This window comes from Podarcis filfolensis (genome assembly GCF_964270895.1).
Source record: "Podarcis filfolensis genome assembly, chromosome: 4".
Lineage (NCBI taxonomy): Eukaryota > Metazoa > Chordata > Lepidosauria > Squamata > Lacertidae > Podarcis > Podarcis filfolensis.
In genome coordinates, this window is record NC_139607.1 from 49,994,137 (window position 1) to 50,018,558 (window position 24,422).

Genomic DNA, 24,422 nt, shown 5'->3' on the forward strand with positions numbered 1-24,422 from the left:
ATTGCCACAGAGAGTGACACCTCCGGCGGCGGCGCTCGTCGCCCCACTGCCCGCCCCGCTCCCTCCCTCCCTCCGCGCCTGCAGGTGAATAATAGCCCGTCAATCCCGCCTCTGAGGATGAAGTGATAAAGCGAGAGAGCAGCGAGCCCACAGGAAACGGACGACTCTTCCCCTCGCCGCCAGGCCGCTCTCCCGTAGCGGTGGAACGAAGGTCTCTCTCGCCGAGTCCGCGCAGCTCTCCCTCTCCCCCTCTCATCCGCGCCCTGACTCGGCGCGCGGGGACTTTTGCTGTTCTTTCACCTCGCGGGAGACGAGCGCGCGGCGGGAGTGGCGCGGAGAAAGGGAGGAAGGCGGAATAGCGTGTCCCTGGGCGAAGGAAAAAGCCGCCTTGCTGCGCCTGGGCTGAAGCTGAGCATCGGGGAGCCCGGCGAAGGCGCAGCCCGTCGCCTCAGGTGAGCGCGAGAGTTTTAATTCTCTGGGCGAGGGAGACGCGGCTTGGGTGGAGGCGTTGAGGCGGAGGGATCGATTCGCGAGGACGGCGTCCCCGCAATAGCGGCCGAGCCCGCCTGTTTTTTGTTTTTAGTACGCGGAAGTGCCCCCCGCTTTTATAGAAGCATATGCTTATTAAACTATAAGCTGTTAATTGGAAGAGTGTTTCGTTGGCTTCCATTCGTTGCCGTTTCTGTGGCGAGAAAACGAACAGAAACCCCACTGGGAGAGGCGGTCGTTCCCTTTATGCACAAATCCGGATTCTTTTCAAACCAAAATCGGGGTAGGGGGCTTTAAAAAAGGTAATGGAGTGGAGGGGGAAGCGGGATAGGAGACATAGGCATGGAACCTTGGCCATATCACCAGTTTATTTTAAAAGTCAGGACGTGGTGGTGGTGTTTCCTGTATGTTTGATCTGAATGACCTTGGCACCATACCTCTGCCGAAACACCTGCTGTTTCCTTGTTGTTAAGACGTCGGTTTGGACTACAGAGATTTCGGTCGTGTGGATGATATTCAATATTCTAAAAATGACTTACGCTGTATCCAGCCTTACCGGGATGTTTTCCATCATAGAATGGATAAAAGTGATCTGCAGAGGCTGTTAAAGATGTGCATCGATAGGATCTCTTTCTAAGCAGGCATGGGTGGCCTCAATACTTGCAGGATCCGCCTGGGATCCACTACCTAGAATCAGGTACAAAAGTGTACAAGTTAAAGAATTCCGAGGCCCAGGAATAGATCTGAGTTCATTTATTCCACACACAGATGTTACTTCCCTCCCTGCTTGACCCCCCATACTTCATTTCAGCAGAAGAATTGTGGGGGGTAACTTTGCTGGTACCTTTGTTAAACAAGAAGTATGAAATCTTCACCAAATCCTCCAAGCTCCCTGGAGCAGATCCTGCTCCATCTTCTGTCCAACACTTTTCCATAGAATCTGGCAACTTATTATACAACAGAATCATATTTTTGTTGTTGATAATTCCCTTTTTATTAGATCCTTTCCTCAAGGAGCCGAGGCCACCATATTTGGTTAACACTCTATCCATTTTACCCTCACAACATCCACCTAAGTTAGGTTAGGCTGAGATATGGGGACTGCCCAAGGTCACCCAGAGAGCTTAAAGGCTAAGTGGGAGTTTGGGGCTCACTGGCCCCAGTCTCACATTCTTGATTACAACACTGCATTTTTAGCTCAATCATCCACTGAAAAGATCAGAACTGCTTATATATGTGGTTCCTATATGGCTTTTAAGTGGAATGTAGCTGCTGATTTGAGCTTGATTAATGGGCCTTGGGTAGATCCATGACACTTCCTTTTTTTGTGCAGTAGCACCTTGCACACATTAGGCACTAAATATGGAGTAACCCAGCAGCTGTACTGTCTTCATAGTGGTGGTAAATATGAGAGAAGTTCGCTTGTTCTGTGGAAGCAGTGATTTTGAAAAACAACATTGTGCAACCATATCTACATATGAGACTTTGTGCTGATTTGAGGAGAAAAGCTTACAAACTGAAGGTGTGTGTCATTACTTCAGGGTAGCTGGGTGTATGAAATGAAATGCCCATTAATCCGAGTTCACTTAATTGCTGCTTTTTAAAGTATCTGTTTGGTAGTTACTGGCTATGAAAACTATCACATGGTCCAAATCTATAATTTGTGTGCTCCTTCCTTGTAGATTAGAGATCACATTTGGGCAGTTTTTATGGGCCTCATTTCCAGTAAGGGATTCAGGTTACATTTCTGCAAACTACCCAAACCAGCACATATTTGCATCTAAATGGGTTGAGTTACACTGACCTTAGTGGAACAAAGGTTACTGTCCTCAGCTTAAAATGCTTTCTTTAAACTGTTCTGCTGGCAGTGAAGGAAATAAAATGAAAATTATGTTGTTGACTTATACTGCACTGTCACAGGCAGATTGAGAAACTAAGCTGCAGTAGTTACACTTGAGTTCAGGGTTCTGCATGTCTAAAGGGGTTTGAAGCATCATCCTAAATTGTTTGAGGATTGGGCTGTCCATTCTATTGTGGGAGGTGGTGGTGGTCAGTGGCATAGCGTGGGGGTGCAGGGGGGGGCCGGCCGCACCGGGCGCAACATCTGGGGGGGGCGCGCTCGCCGCCTCCAGAGTCGCCAAAGAGCCTCGGGCGCAGGCTGTAGCAGAGCCCCATGTCTCGCGGAACCGACGAGCTGTGCGCGCGTCCGGGCTGAAGGCGTCCGGCAGGCAGCGGCTCTCAGCGCTCACCGGGGACCGCGTGTCAGGGCCACGGAGGGTGCGCCAGGCAGCCCCTCCTCACAGGCCCACCGCCGCTGCAGCTGCTGGGCCATGTTGCATTTTCCTCGCCTCTCTGCCCTCCTCCTCCTCCGGGCAAGCGGCGTTGTTTGGGCGGCAGTGCCAGCAGCAACTCTCCTCAGATCACCTGACATGGACCCGCCGCCACCGCCGTGGCTACCTTACCGTAAATACCCCAGCCCAGGCAGCAGCAAGAAGAAGCTGGCAGCGGCGGCAGGTTAGGGGTTAGGGGGCGCAAATTACTTGCCTTGCCCCGGGTGCTGACAACCCACGCTACGCCGCTGGTGGTGGTGGTGAGCTCAAGAGTTTTTAAAGGCCATTTTTGCTGAGGCTTTGAGTGAGGCACTTCAGCTATTTGAGCAGGAACAGAAATTCATGTGCAGAATTGTCTTATTGGTCCTTTTTTTGTTTTCGCATATTGTGCTGTTTCTAAGGGATATGGGGTTGTTCCTTTGTTTTAAGTACTAAGGAAAAAAGGACGTGATAAAGGGAAGGGATGTACTGTAGTTTAGGTTTCCCTGGAAGCAAATTTCTTGGGTGAGATGGGGTTTTCCTCTGCCTTCAAAGGCTGAAAGCACTTTATGAATAAGCAGTTCCTTCTGCCTGATAGGGTTACCAGCTTTGTCTGGCAGGGTTGTTTTCCTACCAGCAACTATGTGATAAGCAAAATTGCTTCAAGTGGAACTTTTTTCCTATCTGAATTTTCAGCCTGGGAAGAATTTCAGCCTTTAAACATCTGCTCACCATGGCAGCATTTAAAGACACAGAAGCCTTAATACTAACTTTGTATTCTATGGTCCTGTTCCAGGAACTTCATTATTGAAACAGTTTCTCTTTTCCTGTAGAATACATTCCATTTCTAAGCTTATTTTAATCTCTCTTGTTTCTGCAGTTGAACCACTATAGTGCTATAGGCTAAGGATGGAGAGTTGGGGAATTGTCATTCACAAATGCACTAAGGCTACAATCCTAACCTCACTTACCTGCAGAGTAAGCCCCATTGAATTCAGTCGGACTTACTTTTGAGTAGACATGGTTAGGATTGCTCTAAGTTATTAAAGCTCTGTGCAGACTCCAGCTCAGCTCCTCATCCACAGTGGGTCTGTGTTAGGATGAGACTGACCTACCAGGGGGGCAGGTTTACAGCAAATGCCTATTGACCATAAGGCATATGAAGCACTTTGAATACTTGCTTATAATCCTTGTTTGTTAATAGAACTCCGTCACTAAAGTTGCCTGTACAGGTTTTTTTTTAAAAGTATTAGGAACAACCATATGCTGAATTGGTGTTAACTGAGTCATCAGTAGCTGAAACACAATGCAAGTTCAAAAATATTTTGGTATGTGCTTTGAAAATGACAGTCGAGTGGGGTGTCAGCATTGTTGACCCAAAGTGACATCAGAAAAGTTTAAAAGTGTCCCCTGGGTATATTTAACTGTATAATAACAACGAGGGCAGGAAAACCAAGTTAAGTGTGCAGTTAATGTACACATAACACAGATATGCTGCCCTCAAGGTTTTGTATCTTTCTGAAGTGTGATATGTGTACGAGAACCTAAATCTCCAGTTTTCCAGTACTAAGAAGCAGATGGAAACTATGGAGCAGACTTTATGACATCCTATCTACCAGTAGCACATGTAACAAAATATTTTATTTTATTGTCTTCCTGCTGCTGTGTGACATCTGGTGCTTTATAAATTATGCTTCAAGGGAAACAGGTGTCCCAGATATTATTAATTAAGGTGGAGAGGCAGTACAGTTACAATTGACGCTGCAGTCCCCTGCATGCTTACCTGGGAATAAGCTCCATTGAACTTGGAGACTGTGGTGAATAAGCATGGTTAGACTGCATAGTGGAAATTCTATAGAGGGGAAATGACTTCTCTCTCAAGCCAAAAAAGAGAGGTTGAAAAAAGCTGTTTCTTTGCTTGGTTAAAATAAACCTAAGTAGCTTCATGTATGTATACATATACATGTATCATCTCTATTTGTAGTGTAATGTGTCAACAACAAAAAAATAAAATAAAGAATTCTAATTATAATTATCTGTCCAATGCAGGAACATGTCATTCATTCAATGCTCAAGAGGTTTTAAAATTATTAAGTGGTTTATAAACACTTTAAAATAAAATATTCATATAATAATTAAAGGTTCCTCAGATTCTGTTAATATTAGCTATTTTTTTTTCAACCCCAGACATTTATTAACTACTGATATTCCAAATGTTAGACTAGTTCTTCCTTAATGTTCCAATTATGCATTCAAAATAAGTTTGACATTCTGTTAAATTATCATATGTAGTGTAAATCACAGTAAATTAAATGTAACATTGCATCTACTGTGTTATGAATTTTCCAAGCATTCAGGTGCAACTGGTTGTGATGTTAAAACTTCTCATGCAAACAAACATAAAATTGCAGGTCTTTGGGTTTCAAAGCTACAAATGAATTTCCATATTACATCAGTCCATGTAAATTTCACCATAGAACTTTAAACAAATGGATTCAGTCATACTCAAGATAATGTATAATTTTGAAAACTTTCCCTTTCTGCAGCAACCTAATAAAGTTGCTAATTTTCATATATGAATTGGAGATGTAATTGTGTTAAATATTTGTCCTGACTTTTTAGTAATGACACTCAGTGTTGAACCTTTTCAGTGCAAAATAAGCAAGCAGCACATTCTTCATATGCATACCTTGCATACTGTGGTGTATATCTATGAAGAACAAATCAGGTGATAGATGCTGTTTCTATTCTGCATGAAAGCTTTCCTGTTATACCAATTCTTCCATGAGGAGTTCCCTTTAATTTAATTCCTGAGCCTTCTACTGACCACCAGAAAACTGCCTTAAAAGTCCTTTTATAAGTTAGCACTATTTGGAACACTTCCACATACCTGTTCTGGTACTTGATGTTTAAAGCCCTGCTCCTGCCTGAATGGCATGTTATAGCCACACAGCCTCATATCTAAATAGAATATTGCTTCAAAAAGCACTTTTAGAAAGCATGAAGGCGAGTGTGCTAAACAATACCTTAAATGAAAAAAAGAGATCTCTGTGCCATTAACTACAGCAGGTTAATGGCTATCTGATTCAATGTGCTCTTCCCTCCCCCCTTCCCTGAAAATGATGTAAAAACTGTTCGGATACATGCTCTGTCTAGCTGTAAGTACTTGATGGGAAAAATCTAGTTCTTCTGAAAAGGGTGCTAAAGAAAGTGGTTTTCTTCTGGTTGAAATAAGTTCAGACCTTATGACCTGCCACGCCATGTTATCTGCTACTAAAAATGGTTGGTGCACCAGCTGGGGAGGCATGATACGCTAAGTGAGCACTGAGTTCATAACACTTCTGGTCCAGGGTAACCTAGCCTTGAACTGAGACATCTTTTGGGTATTTGATTTCAACGTAATTGATACCACTTGGTCAGATGAGCCAGAAATGTACAATTGCCAGCAAATAGAATTGTGGTTTTTTTGTTAAATAAATACAGAATATTTTATCTTGCTACCTAGTAATGAGAGTACATGCTGGTATGGTGTGGATTTCTTGATATTGTAGTCAGTGTGTTGAGAATACTTAGGTGCTTCATCAGAGTTGCAGGAAATCCATCTGTGTGCTGTTTGAGAACCAGCTTGGGATGTGATATTATTTTTAAAAAGTTATTGGAAGTTACCAGCATCAGCTTTGCATATATTCCTTATTTCTGTGAATTAATTGTTTTAACTGTTTTTAATATTGAGCTTTAAATTATCGTAACTCATTTGGGACCTGATGGTGAAGGACGTGTAATAAATTGAATATATAACAATAAATACTATAATAATTCTAGTGATGGACACCCACCTGCTGTTTCAGTTGCTTCAGCAAACCTCTTTCAATGCTTTTTCTGCTCCTTTTAACTTCCACAGGGACAGGTACTTTATTTAACTCTAAACTAACAAAGCTATTGCCTGCCAAGAGTGCCTGCTCTTCGTTGCTCTATGTACGCCTTCCTCCTCACAGAAGCCATAAGAGACCATTTGGTAACAGCTCTCCAAGGTTTCAGGCAGGATAGGAGCCTTTCCCAGACTTACATGGGTTTACCAGGGATTATATCTGCAACCCTTTTTTATGGTACATGAACCATTTTGGCTCTCCCCTGTTAATCTGGAACAATCTTGCTACAGCTTGAAAAGGCTCTATGGTGACTTTGAGAGTTGTATGTAGTCCAAGTCTTTGGTGGAATTGTTGTAGTACAGTATTGGAATTTCCCTGGCCTGTTCACTATATGAATTTAAAAGCTGCATGACTGGAAAAGGATCATTACTGAGTAATTTAAAGGTGGTACTAGTGTTATTTTGATTTTTTACTTCCAGGCATGTAATCTTGTGCCACTTAATCATTTCACTGGTTTGGCTTTAATTTATACTTCCTTGTATGTTCTTTTGTAAATTGAAGCTATATAGTTAGAACTATAAATTACTGACCTGAATACATGTTGCTGACTCAAAAGGGAAGTATCTAGAAAGATCTCAACAAACAAACTTGGTGATGACTGTATTCATGATAAATAATAAGCTTGTGTACACTGTAAGTTGAGAAGCTTTCCCAGCTTGTTTATTGGTTTTTGTAGGAAACAGAAAGTTTGCATCACATTACTTTTTCTCTCCTTTAGTGCAACATAGTTGACATGAGAAGAATACATGGGGTTCAGTTCAAACTAGCAATGCAACTCAGTGCTCAGAAGTAGGTAGGATTTAAGCTTAAAATCAGTGGGACTAAAATTTGACTGATATGCTGTGATTCTATACACTAGTGGTGGGGAATCTTTTTTCTATATATATGGGGGGCGGCGGAAATCAGCTGGAGGCTAGAGCTGATGGTAGGCTGGCTGCAGTGGAAGGAAGAGAAATTGAAAACTACTGGGAAAAAGATGGGATGGAGGATTCTGGAAAATGGCGTGAATGGTTAGGGAACCTGAACAGAAGAACTTCACAGCACAGCATTTTGTGACAGATCCCCTTTGCAATTTAATAAAAAAATAATTAAGGCTGGAAACACAGATATTTTTGAAATGTAGACTCCACAACACAAAAAGGTATGTGTGCTTCTCTATCATGCACATGGGTAGGTAGGTGTCTGTTAAAAGGGGTCAGTCCAGTAGCATACTTAAGCCAGTGCTGCACTTGGGGCTAATTTTGGAGGGGAGATGTTTGGTTCCTTTAGGCTATAGTCTGTCCCTTCATAGTATATCATGCATGCTCAGGGTAAGAGTAAATTTGTTGTTACATTTGAATGGCTGTCAAAAAAAGCACAAGCATAGTGAAAGAGCAGGAACACATATATAGATGACTAACCAACTGGTGTTCAGGGCAAATAAATTATGGCTATGTTCTTAAACAATTTATGTAAAGTGTTATTTGTTCAAGGCGTTGGAATTTCACCCATTTAACAAAAGGAATGGCGTGAGTTTTGCCTTTTAGGCTGTATAATTTATAATTCCTGAATCAGCAAGGATTCAGTTGTTGAACTAGCCAGACCACCTTCTTGGTAATGGCCACCTAAATATGAGTTGTTATGAGTTGTTAAGGTAACAGAGGAAGTGGCTCTGTGCCAGAGAGCAGGTGGGTAGGGGCCTGCTATAATTGGTTGTTAGACGGACAAAAGCCAGAGTTGAGGTGTGTAAGAGCTGGAAGCTAGAAGCAGGTTGCTGGCAGAAATAATAATAATGATCACAACAACAACAGCAACAAATATAATTAATAATTAATAATTCATACCCCACCCAACCACTTTAGGTGGCTTCCAGCAAATATAAAAACATAATAATGGACAATTAATGGACATTTGAAAGAGGCTGCCTCAATACTTTATTATTACAGTATAACAAAGTTGGATTGATGGGTAAAGTGTGAGTGTCCTCTGCAGGAGTGAATTGTAAGGCATTGCAGTACCATCCTGTAATGTCTACTGAGATGTAAGCCTTATTGAGTTCAGTAGGACTTAGGACTTACTCCCAGGCAGAGTGAGTGTGTGTGTGCGTGTCTGTGTCTGTGGATTGTAACCACAGTTACTTGCTTCAAAACTTTAGTGCATCTTATAATTGAGAAAGTAAATTTCTCTGTTTATAGGTTTGTCTGAAACTTGCAAAAGACGAATTGCTGAAAATCAAGATGGAGTCTGATTCAGTAAGTGAATATCTTTCAAAGATAGCATGCTATTTGTGGTGATTTGTAAAAGTGTTTTCAGAAAAAAAGAGATGGCAAATCTTATTATAAATGAACCTTAATTTATGCTTATTGAAAATAACGTCTCCACATCACACTTTTGTCTTAAATCTAGGATCTGATCTTTTTTTAAACGATATTATGGCAGTTGGAAAACCAACAGGAAAGTATTGCGTGTAAATCTGCCAAAAAGCATTTTGAACTTTAATGGTGCGAACAGTTGCTGGTGCTTGCTCATCTAAAGTTCATCTCAATTCTTCTAGCAAGTGGGGACAGGTCCATAAATTTGGCCTGGTTTTGCTAGCCAAATAAAAAACTGTGTTTGATGGGGCCTCGTTTAGCTCAGCACAGCAGCGACCCATGAGCCTGCCTGTGAAAAGCCTGTCAGAACCCTTGTTGGGACATTGTGGACCTCCACCCTTCCTCCCCCAACTAGGACCTGGGAATATGGTGGGTAACATTGTGCAGCTGTTGACCACCCTGCTCCACCCTGTCCCACCCCTGCCCTAGCTGTGCTTTCACGCTTGCCAGATAGCAACAGCACACATCCCATGGTGAATCTAGTGGAAGCCTAAGAAGCGGGCTGGATTTGTAACAGACTTTGTTCTGCTATAGTGCCAAAATGCTTATAGAATGCTATAAGCATTGGAACCTTATCAATGCAGCACAGTAGAAAACATCATTTGTGGGTAGCCACTACATAAGGCAGCCCTTGGGTGCGGGGGGAAATGCTGCTGAAATCATCAACATTGGGTTTGACAATTGACAGTGAACATAGTAGCCAGGGCAGACCCAGCACTGCTCGTGGCAGTCATGGGGACCATCACATGTTTTCTCTGCTGCTATCACTGATTTAGCAGCAGGCAGCACCCCTCAGCATATTCCACCAGGCCTTCAGACATGCTCCATGGGTGAACAGGTGGCAGCAGCCATGCTCAGCTTTCATACATAGTGGCTGTCTGCCATTTTAAGTTATCTAAAATGCAAGGTCTTGGTTTATAGATATATGAAATTTACTGATGATTTGTGATTGTTTTACTGATGCTTTGTTAATTATTCTGTATGGTTTATGTTTTATTTGTGATGTTCTATTATATTGTTGTTTTTCATTGTTTGTGAGCCACTTTGTGATTCATGTGAGTGAAAAGCAGCATAGAAATATAATAAATGATAATGAAATTAAATAAGTTATTTTAACCTTTTTTAAAAAAATATTTTAGAAATATAATAAATGATATGAAATTAAGTTGTTTTAAACTGGTTTTTTTTTAATAATTAAAGACTTTCTTGGGTTTTAAGAACTGTTTTTAATGTTGTGTTTTAAATTGGTGCAACCTGCCCTGGGATGTTAGGGAGAAGGACCAGCGATAAATTAATCTGATGACAAATGACAACAGCTATTGCAACAAATAAATAGACACTTAAGTGAACTATTACAAAGTGAGAGATGTTGGTATTCCAGTGCTTTCTAAACAATATTTGTTTATTCATGTGCTGATTTTGTTGCACCTGATTATTTCTGATTTTTAGAGGCCACCTCCGTATTATGAAAATTTTGCCTATCAGCCAGAAAATGCAGCTTCTCATAGATACTTCAGTGGCTATAACATGTATCCACAATACCCACCTCCGTATTATCCTCCATCAGTGCCACATTACGTCCCCAGAATTTCAACTCATGAGTCAACTCCAGTGCCAACAATAGCACAACCAAAGTCTACAAAAATCTGCACGCCAAGTAAGCTTTGCTTTATTTTATTTTTTTAAAAAGCAAGATTTTCTGTAATTAGACCTGTTGTATAGGTTTCCAAAAAAGCCTCTTTGTATTTGTTCATATGTTTAAACATTGTTCACATGGTTGTACAGTGGTACCTCGGGTTAAGTACTTAATTTGTTCCGGAGGTCCATTCTTAACCTGAAACTGTTCTTAACCTGAAGCACCACTTTAGCTAATAGGGCCTCCTGCTGCCACTGTGCCGCTGCTGCTCGATTTCTGTTCTCATCCTGAAGCAAAGTTCTTAACCCGAGGTACTATTTCTGGGTTAGTGGAGTCTGTAACCTGAAGCATATGTAACTCGAGGTACCACTGTACTTCCATTGTTGTACCTTGCGGGGGGTGAGGGTAGCAGGGAGAGTAGAATGGTGGGCAGTTCATTGAATTAATGATGTTATGGATTTTTTTTTTTTTTGGTGGGCTGCTTTTCTTTAAACTGGTATGTACCTGTAGGTTAGGAATAGACTGTCTAGTCTTACAGCTCATGATGGTTTTCTCTCTATATATTTTCAGGACTCAGGAAAATATTGTTACTCATTCTAGCCATTGCAATACTGCTAATAGGAGCTGCAATTGCATGTGTTCTCATCTGGTTTTTCGGTAAGGATCTGTTTGTGTTTATAGAAGCTTAAAATATCTTGCAACATGTTTGCCTGTGAAGTAGGTTAGGTAGGCTGAGAGACTGTGATTGGCCCAAGGTCACACAATGAGCATCATGAGTGAGTGGGGATTTGAGCCCACGTCTCCCTGATCCTAGTCCCACACACATTCTTAACCACTTCCCCACATTGGCTCTCTTAACAACCACATAATTATTAAATTATGGACCATACATGTATGGTCATGGCCACAAATGTCTGATAGCATTAGTCCATCCTGCTTCGTTTTCTCCCCACCCATATTTGAAATGCTTTTGCTCACGAAGCATGGTGCTCTTTTTGTTGCCAGTGAAGTAGATTCCTAAATCTGATTTGTTTCTTTACAGTGACAGACAGTTGTTATGGCTCCAAGATACGGTGTGGCACTCTGGGAGTTTGTGTGTCACCATCTCAGTGGTGCAACGGAGTAAACGATTGCCCTAATGGTGAAGATGAAAATCGTTGTGGTAAGTGCATTCAGTGAATTATTTTTAAAAATAAATACATAATTGAAAGCTCCTCCTCTTTAGGCAGCCTATAGTCAATGGTAGCCAATATTATCTATGGCTAGATTCTATGTAGCAGTTGTTGGGAGACATTCAAGATTTCTCGCACAGGACACTGGCCATTGACCTGCAGTCATTGCTTCAATTATGGTGAGGTTTCCCCTGTGCTGAAATTCTCCTGGCACAGTAAGCACAGAAGTACAGTAAGGGGAATACTAGGGCCATGGCTGGCCTGTGGCTTGTGATCCTAGAACAACAAACTTATTTTGTCGTCTCCCAAGTAAAGTAATCAGCCACAAGTTGGAAATAACCTCTGCCTTGGGGATGGGGAGCCTGTGGCTGCTCACTGTTCTTGGATTCCCATTTCCCACTGTCCCTGACCATTGACCACAGTGGCTGATACTGAAAGAACTTGGGAGTTCAATAACATCTGAAGGACCACAGCTTCCCCATCCCTGTTCTTTAAATATATATATTAAAGATTTTCTTTGATTAAAACCCTCCCTCTTCTACATGTCTGGATAATTACTACAGACATCCACACAGAGGCCCCTCCCAGTGTTTGTAATCTTATCAGCAATTCCCACCTACCCTTTAGCAACACCTGGCTTCTTTTTGCAGAAAAGGAACATCAGAGTTGCAGCAACTGCTATATATGTGTCAGCCAGGTAATCTCCTTATTGAAATTTGATGGTTCTGAGACTTTTATGTCATCAGAAAATTTATTTTTTGTTTTAGTTAGGCTTTATGGACCAGATTTTCTCCTGGAAGTTTATTCATCTAAAAGCAAAAAATGGTACCGTGTTTGCTATGATGATTGGAATAATGAACATGGAAAGACTGCCTGTGAGGATTTGGGATATAACTCGTAAGTATAGTGATATTTTAATTATAGCAAATATAGACTGAAATAATTTGACTGCAATAATTTCCATATAATGAGGGGAAGGACTAGACCATGTAAAAAATGAACATAATATTTTAGCTGTAGTTCATTCCTTTTCAGCTTTTTATTGTTATTAAAAAGTGTGCCTAAACATTCTGGTGTTTCGCCTATAACTTAGGTTTAAGGTGCCATTTAGCTCCTAGCTTTCACTTCTCTGTTTCTAACACTGCTGCATGTATCTTGATTACTGATATTTGCAGTAATACCTTTATTATAGCAGTGAGTGTAGTAATGGTGATAGGAGGAACAAAATTTGAATTCCACACTGTGCCAGATCTTTCAGCAAGCTTTACAATGTTTCATGTAAGTGCTGGGAAAATAGATATGGCTCCCAAAATAATCATAATGCAAAACTCTCTAATGCAACAGATACTGTTGGTTAGTGCTCAAAGCTGGTGAAGAGGGAGTTCATATCTAGTGGCATTAAAAATAATAATTAATGCTTAAGCTGATTGTGTTGTGTGTATGCATGCTGAAATAGTTAAGCGCACATGTTTGAATGTTCACTCCTATCTTTGACAGGAACACATATTTCAGGAGCAATGCATTACCACTCAGCACTGACTCTAGGAGCTTTATGAGGTTGAATAAAAGTGCTGTGGACACAGACTTGCATAAAAAACTGTATAACAGGTGATACTTTTATAATTTTTGCCTACTTTTAAGTGTTTGACTCCCAGAGCCATTATAATGCACAACTGTTGTCGTAGGGGTGAACTTAATGATTGTTGGCATAAACAATTATTATGTTTTAAGCTCCTGTTAAGTTTCCCTGCCTCTAGCTTCTACTTAATAGAAATTGAAGACATTAAGCATATTTAATAGAATTTAAACTCATCAAACATATTTTACCAAGTCCTGTTCTGTGCATATAGAAGACAAATGCTTGTAGTTCAAGAATACTGCCCTTGAGTTGTACTCAACTGACTTCTATTCATGTCCAGATTAGCAGTTGAAATGTGGAGGCTGCTTTAAATTGTGGGACATGTAATGAAGCAGATCTTTAATATGCCAACCTGGAAATTTTCTCCCCTCCACTGCAAAATTTTAAAGCTGTGCTCAGTACCCAGTGGCTTGCAGCAATTGTTGTGCCAGTCTCTCTCCTTCAGTGTGAGAACATGCCTTAGAATTCCACCATTAAGAGCTGGGTAATTACTTTCAGCAATGGTTATTCTGCTGTAAATGGGGGGGGGATATGGGGGGGTGAGCTGTGAGGAGCACCCTACAATGCCCGAGTAGGAGGACCATACATTTGTGTAAATTAACGATTGATACCCTCTTTTACCCTTGTGGAGTCTATTAGTGTAGAAGCCACTTCAATATGTTTTGAACATGTGGTGTACGTGTGGAGCTGATTGTCTATAGATTCTTCCTGCCCAGTTGGTACCCTGCCAGAAGGGAGGCTCCTGATTTACATGAGAAAATGTGTGCATATCTGGTGGCAGGATTACCCCCCCCCCCACTGTTGTAGAGTATAGGTTCATGTGAAGTTGAAGCCTCCTTCTTCATACATAGTACAAATACATATATACTATTTGTGTTACAGCAATCAGTGTCCATCGCTACAGATGGTGTCTCTGAGATGTATAGGTAAGTGTTGCAATGCTGTTTAGTTTTTAGTTAACTTTTTCTGGTTTTATTTGAATTACACTTTTCTGTCTTGTGCCTGACTTGTAAGAATCCTAGTAAGTAAGTAAATGAATTTATGTTGATATGGCTGGGGTATGATTAAATTGGCCAAATACATTTACCTTATTTCATTTGGAGATTCTGGGTTCTATTGTTATAAAGCCACCGTTATCATGAATAAGAATTAATATAAAATAGAGATCCTGATTTCTAAGGAACTGATATTAAGTGACTGTAAATCTGACTGTAGGCAACATGGCTATGGTAACTCCTAAAAGGAAGGGCAGGATACATATATTGTTGTCATGAGAGAGTCATAAATGGTGGCAGGAAACATCCTGTGACTTATGTTATGAATAGTTTACTTATGAATGTTTTACTTATGTTTCCTCTATTTTTTACAAAGCGTGTGGCACTTCCAGTAAAGTTTGGAATCCTCGAAGCAGAATTGTGGGTGGAACTGCTGCCTCGCCTGGTGAGTGGCCATGGCAAGTCAGCCTTCATATACAGAAGATTCATCTATGTGGAGGGTCCATTATCACTCCTGAATGGATAGTAACTGCAGCTCACTGTGTAGATGGGTAAGTCTCAAACAATTTCTCCCAAATTATGTGTCCCTTGGGATTTTGTTTTTTGTATGTATAATTGCTCTGGTTACTAAAACTTTTACTATTAGGAACCATTTTTGTCCTTCAATTTTTAAACAGAATAGATGTAGGATCTGGCACTTATTTTTAGCCCTTTTGAAATAATTTTCAAGGAACGCCTAGACTGCATTGTGTCTGTTTGGTGTGCTACGGAGAACTCTCCTCTTTTTGGTCAAATGTTCTTGAGGGTTTTTGAGGGGTTTTTTTTTGCTCCTTTCTCCTCCTCTTTGCTAGGTCCTAACAAATGCAGACACACTGACAGAAAAGGCTTAATCCCTGGTATCTACACATGGCTTTTTGCTATCTACCGTATTTTCCATCCCATAGGACGCTCCGTCCCATAGGACGCACCTAGTTTTTTTGGGGGGAAATAAAGGAATTCCCCCCTTTATTTCCCCCCCAAAACCAGGTCGGGGAACAGCGGTATGACGGCGCTCCGCCTCCCTGCTGTCCCCCGAGCTTGTGGGGCTGGCGCTGGAGAGAAGTGCACTTCTCCCCAGCGCCAGCCTCCAAACCAGGTCGGGGAACAGCGGGATGGCGGCGCTGCGCCCCCTGCTCTCCCCTGAGCTTGTGGGGTTGGCCGATGTTTGCTCTGCACGCCAGGCGGCAGGCTGCTATCCGCAGCCTAGGGAGCCCTGCGGGAACTCCCGCAGGGCTTCCCATGCTGCGGATGTCTGCCCGGCGCGAGGGGCGCTCTGCTTCAGGGCGCCCCACGCTCCGGGTGGCGGGCTGCTATCCGCAGCCTAGGGAGTCCTGTGGGAACTCCCATGGGCTCCCCAGGCTTGCTCATAAATTCCTGAAGCCTGGAGAGTGAGAGGGGTCGGTGCACACCGACCCCTCTCGCTCTCCAAGCTTCAGTGAAAGCCTGTATTCGCCCCATAGGACGCACACAGATTTCCCCTTCATTTTTGGAGGGGAAAAATTGCGTCCTATAGGGCGAAAAATATGGTATATAGGGTTGTAACCAGGAATGTTACCTTCTTGACAGTAGACCTTAGCATATTAGATGTTGATGCTGCAGCAACATGAATCATGCTTGAGAATAAATCATAATTGTTAGCCTTCATTTTGTTTCCTAGGGCATATTCTCATCCATTTGACTGGACAGTTTATCCTGGGATCATGAAACAGCAAGAAATGCGTCCTCATAAGGGCTACAGAGTATCCAAAATAATTTCTCATCCAAACTATGATTCAACTACTAAAAATAATGATGTTGCCCTTATGAAGTTACAGTCTCATCTACCTTTAGATGGTACCTATCTATTTACCTGTGTATATATGCATGTATATTTTATCTTTCTATTACCTGCTCAGTGCAGCTAACAAAATCAACATTGCATCAAACTAATTGAACCAGATCAGTGCAAAACAACAGAGGCTGATTTAGGGGAGCACGACCAGTTCAGTTGCACTGGATGCAGAGCTTCAGGGGTGCCGCAACTATTATGTAGAATGGAAGGCAGAGGAGGCAGGGAGTGCTAAATTTCGGTGTTTGCACAGGGCACTGCTAAAATTTAAGACCCCAGGATCTGCCATTGAAAATTATTAAAATGAAAGATGTGAGTCTATGATGATAACCTAATAGAAAATTGGAGAATCTGTTCATCTTTCTACAGTTAAAGTTTAACTTCTACACTTAAAGCAGCAATAGCTAAATGTTTACATTTCAAAATGTAGCAACAAGCCAGTCCAATCCACTATACCAAAGCACCAAATGTAAGTTTGCAAGATTTTTGCCTATTCAGAAGCAAGTGTCACATCATGCACACAACTTGGCCTTCACCCACCGCTGCTGTGGTGACAGGGCCAGGGCCTCCGCCTTTGCCACAAGGCCTCTGTGGTCATGGCATCAGCAGGGTGGGGGCGGCGGAGCGTGTGCAGCTGGGCCTCCACCCACTACCACTCTCCAGTGTGGTGTAGTGGTAGTGGTTAAGAGGGGTAGGCTCGTAATCTGGGGAACCCGGTTCGCATTTCCGCTCCTCCACATGCAGCTGCTGGGTGACCTTGGGCTAGTCACACTTCTCTGAAGTCTCTCAGCCTCACTCACCTCACAGAGTGTTTGTTGTGGGGGAGGAAGGGAAAGGAGAATGTTAGCCGCTTTGAGACTCCTTCGTGTGATAAAGCGGGATATCAAATCCAAACTCCTCCTCCTCCTCTTCTTCTTCCACCACCGCTGGCTCTCTGGTGCTGCAACAGCCTCCACTGAGGCCTGCTGCAGATGCACCCCATAAGCACGCCTTTGGCCACAGTGAACTGCAGCAGAGGCCCACGGTGAAGGGTCTTTGTGGAGGCCACCACAGTGTCAGAGAGCCAGCGAGGTAAGGCTGTGGTGGGTGGAGACTGAGCAGCGCACACGTGTGCAACGTGACTGCTGGGCACCCAGAATAGAAATTTTGTGGGTGCCCATACACCCAGCTCCCCCCCCCGATGGCACCAGTGGCCCCATTGTCCTCCATATGTCAGAATGCAAATCTTTACATCAGGGAGCTTCCTGTGCTTGTGTTGCCCCCCCCCCCCCGCATTCTATGCAAAATACTGTTGAAAATCCACAGTGCCCCAAATAATGTAAACACCTGCAGTGTCAGTTTTTATTTCCTTTCTCTCTTCCACCCCCAAACCTCCATGTTTGTGGGATGGTGGGGAAAATATAGTTGTTGTTTTTTATTTTTAAAATTATTTTCAATTTTATACATTTCAGTAATTTTGCAATCATGTTAACATTTCGAAACTCAACTCCCCCCCTTTCTGCTTTTCCTTACATTTATTTTTTATATTTTCAGCATAATCCAATTAACTAAACTTAATCATTTATTCATCTATTGAAAAATGTAGTATTAAGTAAGGCGAGTTGCTGCTTTTATTACTCTTAACTTGTCTCCAACCGTAGTCACATCTAGACTTCTGCCAAAAAGTGTGTTTTTAGTGGGTAAAGGTTTCTTGCCTTGATAGCTCCCATACAGTGACTTTTATCAACAAAAATGCTCATTTCCTCAAGGAAATTAAGAGTGCTAGTAGAAATCAGGTACTATGAAAGCCCCCAACCTTCCATGTTAGAAGGGCTGAGAGTGCTGTTCTGGCAACTCTCTATCAAATTCTCATTTCTGCACAGTTACTGATTAGCAATATGTTCTTGCCTCATAGAGTTTATAAGTCCAGTTTGTTTGCCCAACCCTGGAATGATGTTTCAGCCTGACCAACAATGTTGGATATCTGGATGGGGAGCGAAATTCCAGAGAGGTAAAATCGGTTTCTATGAAAGTCTGGGCTTTCCTTTAATTATATGTTGTGGCACTTTGGAATTGCTGCTATAAAAATATTAAAATATCTGGCTTGGTTGCAACAAATTAACTAAAGTGACGCAGTTAAAAGTCACTTTTAACTGTTGGAACTAGATTGTTAGCTCAATATCACCTTATATATGTCCTATACATGTTTGTTGTTGCTATGAATCTTTTTGTCACCCTGAGCCATTACTTGAAGCAATTTGCCTATGTTTTGTTCTAAATGGAAAAAGGCACCAGATGTTTTGAGGAAAGTGACACACAGTTGTTGTTGCACTACATATAGCCTACATCCTCACTGACTCTTGGCCATTCTGGCTGGAGAAGGTGAGAGTAACACTTCGGCAACATCTCAGGTGCCAAATTTGAGGGAAAGCAACAAAGGCTGCAGTCTAAGACTCAGAAGGAGAGTCAGAGTGAGCTGAAAACTGGAAGGCATCGCAAGATGCTGAAGAGTTTGTGTCAGGATCTGTTTTCAGCAGTGCTGCTGCTACAGTCAAACCTTGGAAGCCGAATGCCTTGTGAGTCGAAGCCGCAAACCCAGAAGTTAGTGTTCCGGTTTGCGAATGTTTTTTAGAAGCCAAAATCTGACGTGGCTTCTGATTGTGTGCAGGAAGCTCCTGCAGCCAATCGGAAGCCGTGCCTTGGTTATCAAATGTTTTGGAAGTCGAACGGACTTCCGGAACGGATTCTGTTCAGCTTCCAAGGTACGACTGTATTTGTAAATCTAAATATTATAATGCTGCATAAGTCTCCAGTGAGTTCTCCCCCCAAAGGAAGTAAAATGCAGTTATGCACTTCCCCTAGGGTTTCTCGCTGCTCAGGAAAGTGGGGAACAGATAATAGTTTGTTTTATGTATATGAAATGTCTTGTTTAATTCAGCTTTTAAAAAGACATTTGGAGACAAGTTGCAGTGCTTTGTCAATCCATTGAACTGCATTTTTACTGCTGAGTCCATTGCCTTTATGTCAACATTCTGCAGCTGAAAGTTTTAGTAGCTTGTATTTGAGTGGCTCTTAATATGTTGTTTTTGCACCTATTTTTCAACCTTAGGTAACACTTCACAAGAACTGAATGCAGCAATAGTACCTCTGATAGACTCAGCTATATGTAATGATAGGCTTATCTATAATGGACTCATTTTGCCTACCATGTTCTGTGCTGGATATATAGAAGGAAAGGTGGATTCTTGTCAGGTAATGTCTCTCTATTTTAAGTGATAAAGCAGCGCTTAGATTCTAGCATGAGCTCTTGTGGTCAATTAAGACACAGTGCTAGTTTAGCCATATGAAGCCCTAAATGGCTTAGGAGCAGGTTATCTGAGAGATTGCCTTGTCCCACATATGCCTCACCACACCTTTAGAGCACCTTCACAGGTTCTGCTTTGGCTGCCTTCAACAAGCGAAGTGAGGTGGGTGGCTACCAGGGCCTTTTGGTTGTCATGTCTTGGCACAGAGAGACTCACCATGGAACTTTCATTAGTGTCTTCCCAGTGCTTTACCCAGGCTTTTAAAGTGTTTTACATCTGGCCTGTAAGACCACCCTGAGACCTGTGGGTATAGAGCGAGTTACACATTTTAATAATACCAATAATATAGGCTGAGTTTATGGAAAGGAGGTAGTTTTTCTGTCTTCCATTGTGTTTATTGATAAGTGACCATAGAAATGTTAATACAAATAAATAATGGTGATTAGTTCATTGGAAAAACATGTTTGACTGATTTAAAAGCATTTCTCATTTCCTTGGTGAACTTCCTTTACAGACGGAGGGTGACCTCTCTCAACCCCCTCCAATTTTCCTATTCCTACATGTTTTCCCTACCTAAAAGCTAAACAGAACTTCTGAAAACCATTCAATAACTATTAAAGGGCTACTTACTTTCAGCAAAGTTAGTATTAGCCAGACGTTGTAGGCGTAGGGCTCCCTGCCAGACGACATTGGTGCCACCACTGAGGAGACTATTATAGCAGATGATGATTCTAGGTAGCATACAGTGGTTAAGTAAATTGCACAGGTCCTGCCCTTAGGCTTACAAGCTCAAAAACAAAATATGAAATGGAAGAGGGATAGGAAGGAGAAAGGGGTAATTAGAAGTAAATTCAGGTACCAAAATTTCTTAGCTACGTAATGGGCAATTGAGAAAGTTGTGGGAGAAGAGAAGCCAGAAAGGAGTTGGTCCCAGTGACTTCCTCAAGTGGAGTTATGTAAAATGAATGGAATTTTAAGCAGGGCTCCTCACCTGGCTTCTAGTGTTTGAGCAAACACAAGGAGATAAATTAGGTATACAGGGTCTAGACAGTCGGAGCCTTTTCAGGTCAAAACAAGTAGCTCATATATGGCACATTGCCAATGCAAATGCTATAAAACCCATCTAATATAGTCACAATGGATCTCTTCATTAGTAGGCAAGAAGTTTCATTCTGCAGTAGTTGAACAAAGGGTTTAAAAGCAGCAGTAACTTTACCGTGGGTTGCAATGAAAATGATTACAATTTTCCTATAGAAAACTCTGCATGTGACTTATAGGGTATAACTGTAGAATGTGTTTCCTCTCTTGTTTTAGGGTGACAGTGGTGGTCCATTGGTAACTCGGAAGAATGCTTTGTGGTGGTTAGTGGGTGACACAAGTTGGGGAACGGGCTGTGCTAGTAGATTCAGACCTGGAGTTTATGGTAACATGACAGTGTTTGCAGACTGGATTTACAGAAATATGCAGGTAACCTTCTCTGACATATTTTGATAGCACTTTCCGAGGTGGGTTTTAGTGGTTGTCAAATACATTGCAGTAATGATGAAATGGCCACTGGGCTGATGGACAAGAGGCGGGGTGGGGAGTGGTAGCCTTCCCTGCCCTTTTCTGCCAGCCAAGCTGCTGCTTGGTAACAAGAGGAGCAAAGCAGGGATTGCAGGTCCAGGTTGCCACAAGTGGACAGGGGCCTGGCTCATTTGTAAGGGCAGAGAATTCTGTCTGTGTTGACAAAGGTGTTCAGTGTGTGTGTATCAAATTTGCTTCAGTCATGCTGGAGCACGGCCAAGAGATGGAAGTCAGGGAACTGGCTCTATATAGGCAAATTTGTTTAAACATTTTCTTTAAAGGGAAATGAAAACTTGGTCTTCCTCCACATCACGTGGGGCTGGAATGACATAACTTTTGCTCCAATCAATTATCTCTAGCCTGCTCCACCCAATATGACTCCATGCGCTCTGCAGAGTTGCCTGGTTTTTACCCAGTAGCTCCAACCTTGCCCTGCTAACTATCTTAAGTATCTATCTATACATTAGGCCGGGTTTCCGAGTCTACAGCTGTTTTTAAACTACAGCTCCCATCATCCCTAGCTAGCAGGACCCAATGGTCATGGATGATGGGAATTGTACTCCAAAACCAGCTAGTTACCCAAGTTTGGGAAACCCTACATTAGAGAAAGTGTCTTTGATGTGTCTAGATCCAGCCTAGAACAGGGGTTGAAAACCTGTTGCTCTGCTGACTATTAACTTCCACCAGGTACAGTAAACATGGCTTTTAGTCTGGGATGGTGGGAGCTGCCCATTCCTTAGACCCTCTGTTATTAAGAGAGCTCCTCCCTACCAAAGTTCAGGTGATAGCAGCCCCAAAGAGGGCATTCTGTGGCAGCCCCTAAGCTGTGGAATTTACTCCCTCTAGAGGTGTATATGGCACCTTCATTACAGTTTCCCATATGTTGAAGATGTAGCTCACTCCTGGCCTTTCATACTGGAAAGCTATTTTAGGAGCCACCCTATTCTTCTGCGTGCAAATTGTTTTAACTGATATAATTTTAAATTGTTGTAATCTTTCCCAGGACCCCATGTAAGAAATTGCATAACTAATAGCATCTGGAGGGCTAAAATGCACCTCTCCTTAGTTTTTGTGAGAGAAATAATTGATGGCGGTGACAGCAGTGGCACAGGGACCAAAGGGGAAGGCAGGAGAGAGCAGATGTGTAGTGTGTGCACAGGCATGTCCACTCTGGAATGCCATTTGGCCACTTCTGTTGCACTTGGCTCTCAAGGTACAATATGGTTCCAAATGTGTTATCTCCCATCAAGGAAACTTTTTTTGGGGGGGGGGATGTTTAGTCAGTCAAGACACAGATACAGTTCTCCTGCAACTGTCTTTTGTCTCTGTGGTAGGAATTACAAGGTGTGTTCAGGCACACCCTTTGGCTGCCACCTTCGGTCATTTGCAGGTTGCCACGACCTGAAAATTTATAGTTCCATAGAAACACTTGCCAGCCCTGCTATGGTTTACTCATGATCTTGCATGCAGGGATGAAGAGAATGTGAGTCAAGATCCCTGATCTTGTGGGAGCAGGCAGCAGTCAATAATTCAGTGACACCACATGCTTCTTACCTTGAACAACTGATTGCGTTAGTTCACGTAAACATTAATAAATTCATAAATAAATTCAATACTTTGGATTGAGGTTGCTGAAACTTGTGTTTTTCCTAACAGGCGAACAGATGATGATATTCAGCCATACCCCCCTGCCCTCCATGAAATGAACGGTGCCCCTGATGTATCTGATTGCTCCCAATGGCTTTCTTGGTCTTCATCATTCCTGTACTAAGCGACTCTTAGGACCTAAACACTTGATAATTCTGAATGCTTGCAAAGTATTTGGGGCCATTTGCACTGTGAATGTCTTAATATCAAGCGGTGTAGGTTGAACAAGATTCTCTTTCCTTCAGTGTAGGTGCCCCTGGTCACTATCACTCCCTTATCAAGTTGCTAAACTTTTCTTCGTTTTGGAGGATTCCCAGCCAGTTGTTTTTTTTTTTAGTTTCATTATAAATCATATTTATAAATTGCTGTTACTGCTGTCTTTGGAATAGCACAGCATCTTGTTTATTTTCTTGGTTTTATTTTAACTTTTAATATATTATTATCTGTGAATATCTGGGCTGCTGGCTAGCCCAGTTTTTCAAGATTGAGGGTAAATGTCTTACTGTAACATATGAAGAGACCTTCTCCAATACTCCAGTACTACTGAGAGATGAATAATACTTTTCCATTATCTCCTGGTCAGGTACCTTTACTTCCTTTGTCTAGGTATTATACTGATTCTGAAATCAGGTCTTTGTTCAGGTTTATACTGAATTCCTCCCCTCCTTCAGATATCAAAATTAGAGTTTGGTTCAGAAAATGGGAAAACCTTGAATTTTATTTTGTTAGAATATTCCCAGGTCGTATCTGATGCAGAAAAGATAAAACTACTACTGAGCCTAAGTAAACAACCAACTGGATATGTTGTTTACTTATGTGCTTACTCATGTTTAGAGCCTGCAGACAGTAGCTAGGGAACAATTCAACAGTTTTTCCCAATCTCTTTCCTGAGAAAGCCTAAATACGCTCTCGTGAATATTTATTACATGCGGTTTGCTGCTGTTAACCCACATGCTAATGGAAAAGTAACCACTTAATCTTACAGCTACCTCATTTTGTAAGAGAGCAGCAACATTTATCTATTAAGCAGGGATTTTTTTACAATTAAGATTTACAATTTTAATAATGAATTCAGAAATAAACTTAAATATGGAATGTGTAACAGCAATAAAATCTGGCAAACTGGGGATTTCTTCTGATTCTCATGGACTGAAATTACTAAACGGCTGCTATTGAATTGCACTTTTTTTTTTTAAAAAAAGTGCCTGTTACCACAGCAACTTTCATTTCAGGGTTTGCCGATAAAGTTGGGTAGTAATGAGCCACTCAAATCATTATTTAAAGGAGACATACTGATAATACTATGAATATAAATCTTGCTGAATCGTTAAATAGTTGTGCCACTATTTTAAGTAGCAAATATTTCTTTACTTCAAAATTGAAATACAACATGTATCTTATGTACAAATAAATAATTTTTTTACTCTCTTAACCTTTTGGCTAATTAATATTTCTTGTGTTTCTTGTGATAGTAGGAGCATTAGCAAAAATGGGCACCTACAACTGGAGAATATTTGGGCTTCAAACATCCTTTTCAC

The 24,422-nt window shown here is 41.8% G+C and overlaps 1 protein-coding gene across 3 annotated transcripts; it reads left to right on the plus strand.

Annotated features, from left to right (window-relative positions):
* TMPRSS2 (transmembrane serine protease 2) lies at nucleotides 1-24,316 on the plus strand. Of its 3 annotated transcripts, XM_083608780.1 has the most exons (14): nucleotides 1-452; nucleotides 8,902-8,958; nucleotides 10,528-10,735; nucleotides 11,285-11,371; nucleotides 11,757-11,876; nucleotides 12,654-12,783; nucleotides 13,384-13,494; nucleotides 14,408-14,451; nucleotides 14,897-15,071; nucleotides 16,217-16,392; nucleotides 18,282-18,377; nucleotides 19,476-19,618; nucleotides 20,986-21,138; nucleotides 22,894-24,316. In XM_083608780.1, the coding sequence occupies exons 2-14, from the start codon at nucleotides 8,944-8,946 to the stop codon at nucleotides 22,903-22,905; spliced, it is 1,470 nt and encodes a 489-aa protein (XP_083464906.1). In that variant the 5' UTR covers nucleotides 1-452; nucleotides 8,902-8,943; the 3' UTR covers nucleotides 22,906-24,316. The 3 variants fall into 3 exon arrangements, with proteins under 3 accessions (XP_083464906.1, XP_083464904.1, XP_083464905.1); XM_083608778.1 differs by lacking the exon at nucleotides 22,894-24,316 and having other exon boundaries at nucleotides 24-452; nucleotides 20,986-22,877; XM_083608779.1 differs by lacking the exon at nucleotides 22,894-24,316 and having other exon boundaries at nucleotides 49-442; nucleotides 20,986-22,877.
* The last annotated feature ends 106 nt before the right edge of the window (nucleotides 24,317-24,422 follow it).

Bases quoted from the DNA above. Each gene is read 5' to 3' on its own strand.
- TMPRSS2 (XM_083608778.1), top strand. The intron at 18,378-19,475 runs GTAAAATCGGTT...TTTCAACCTTAG, and splicing joins GGGAGCGAAATTCCAGAGAG to GTAACACTTCACAAGAACTG. The intron at 19,619-20,985 runs GTAATGTCTCTC...CTCTTGTTTTAG, and splicing joins GAAAGGTGGATTCTTGTCAG to GGTGACAGTGGTGGTCCATT.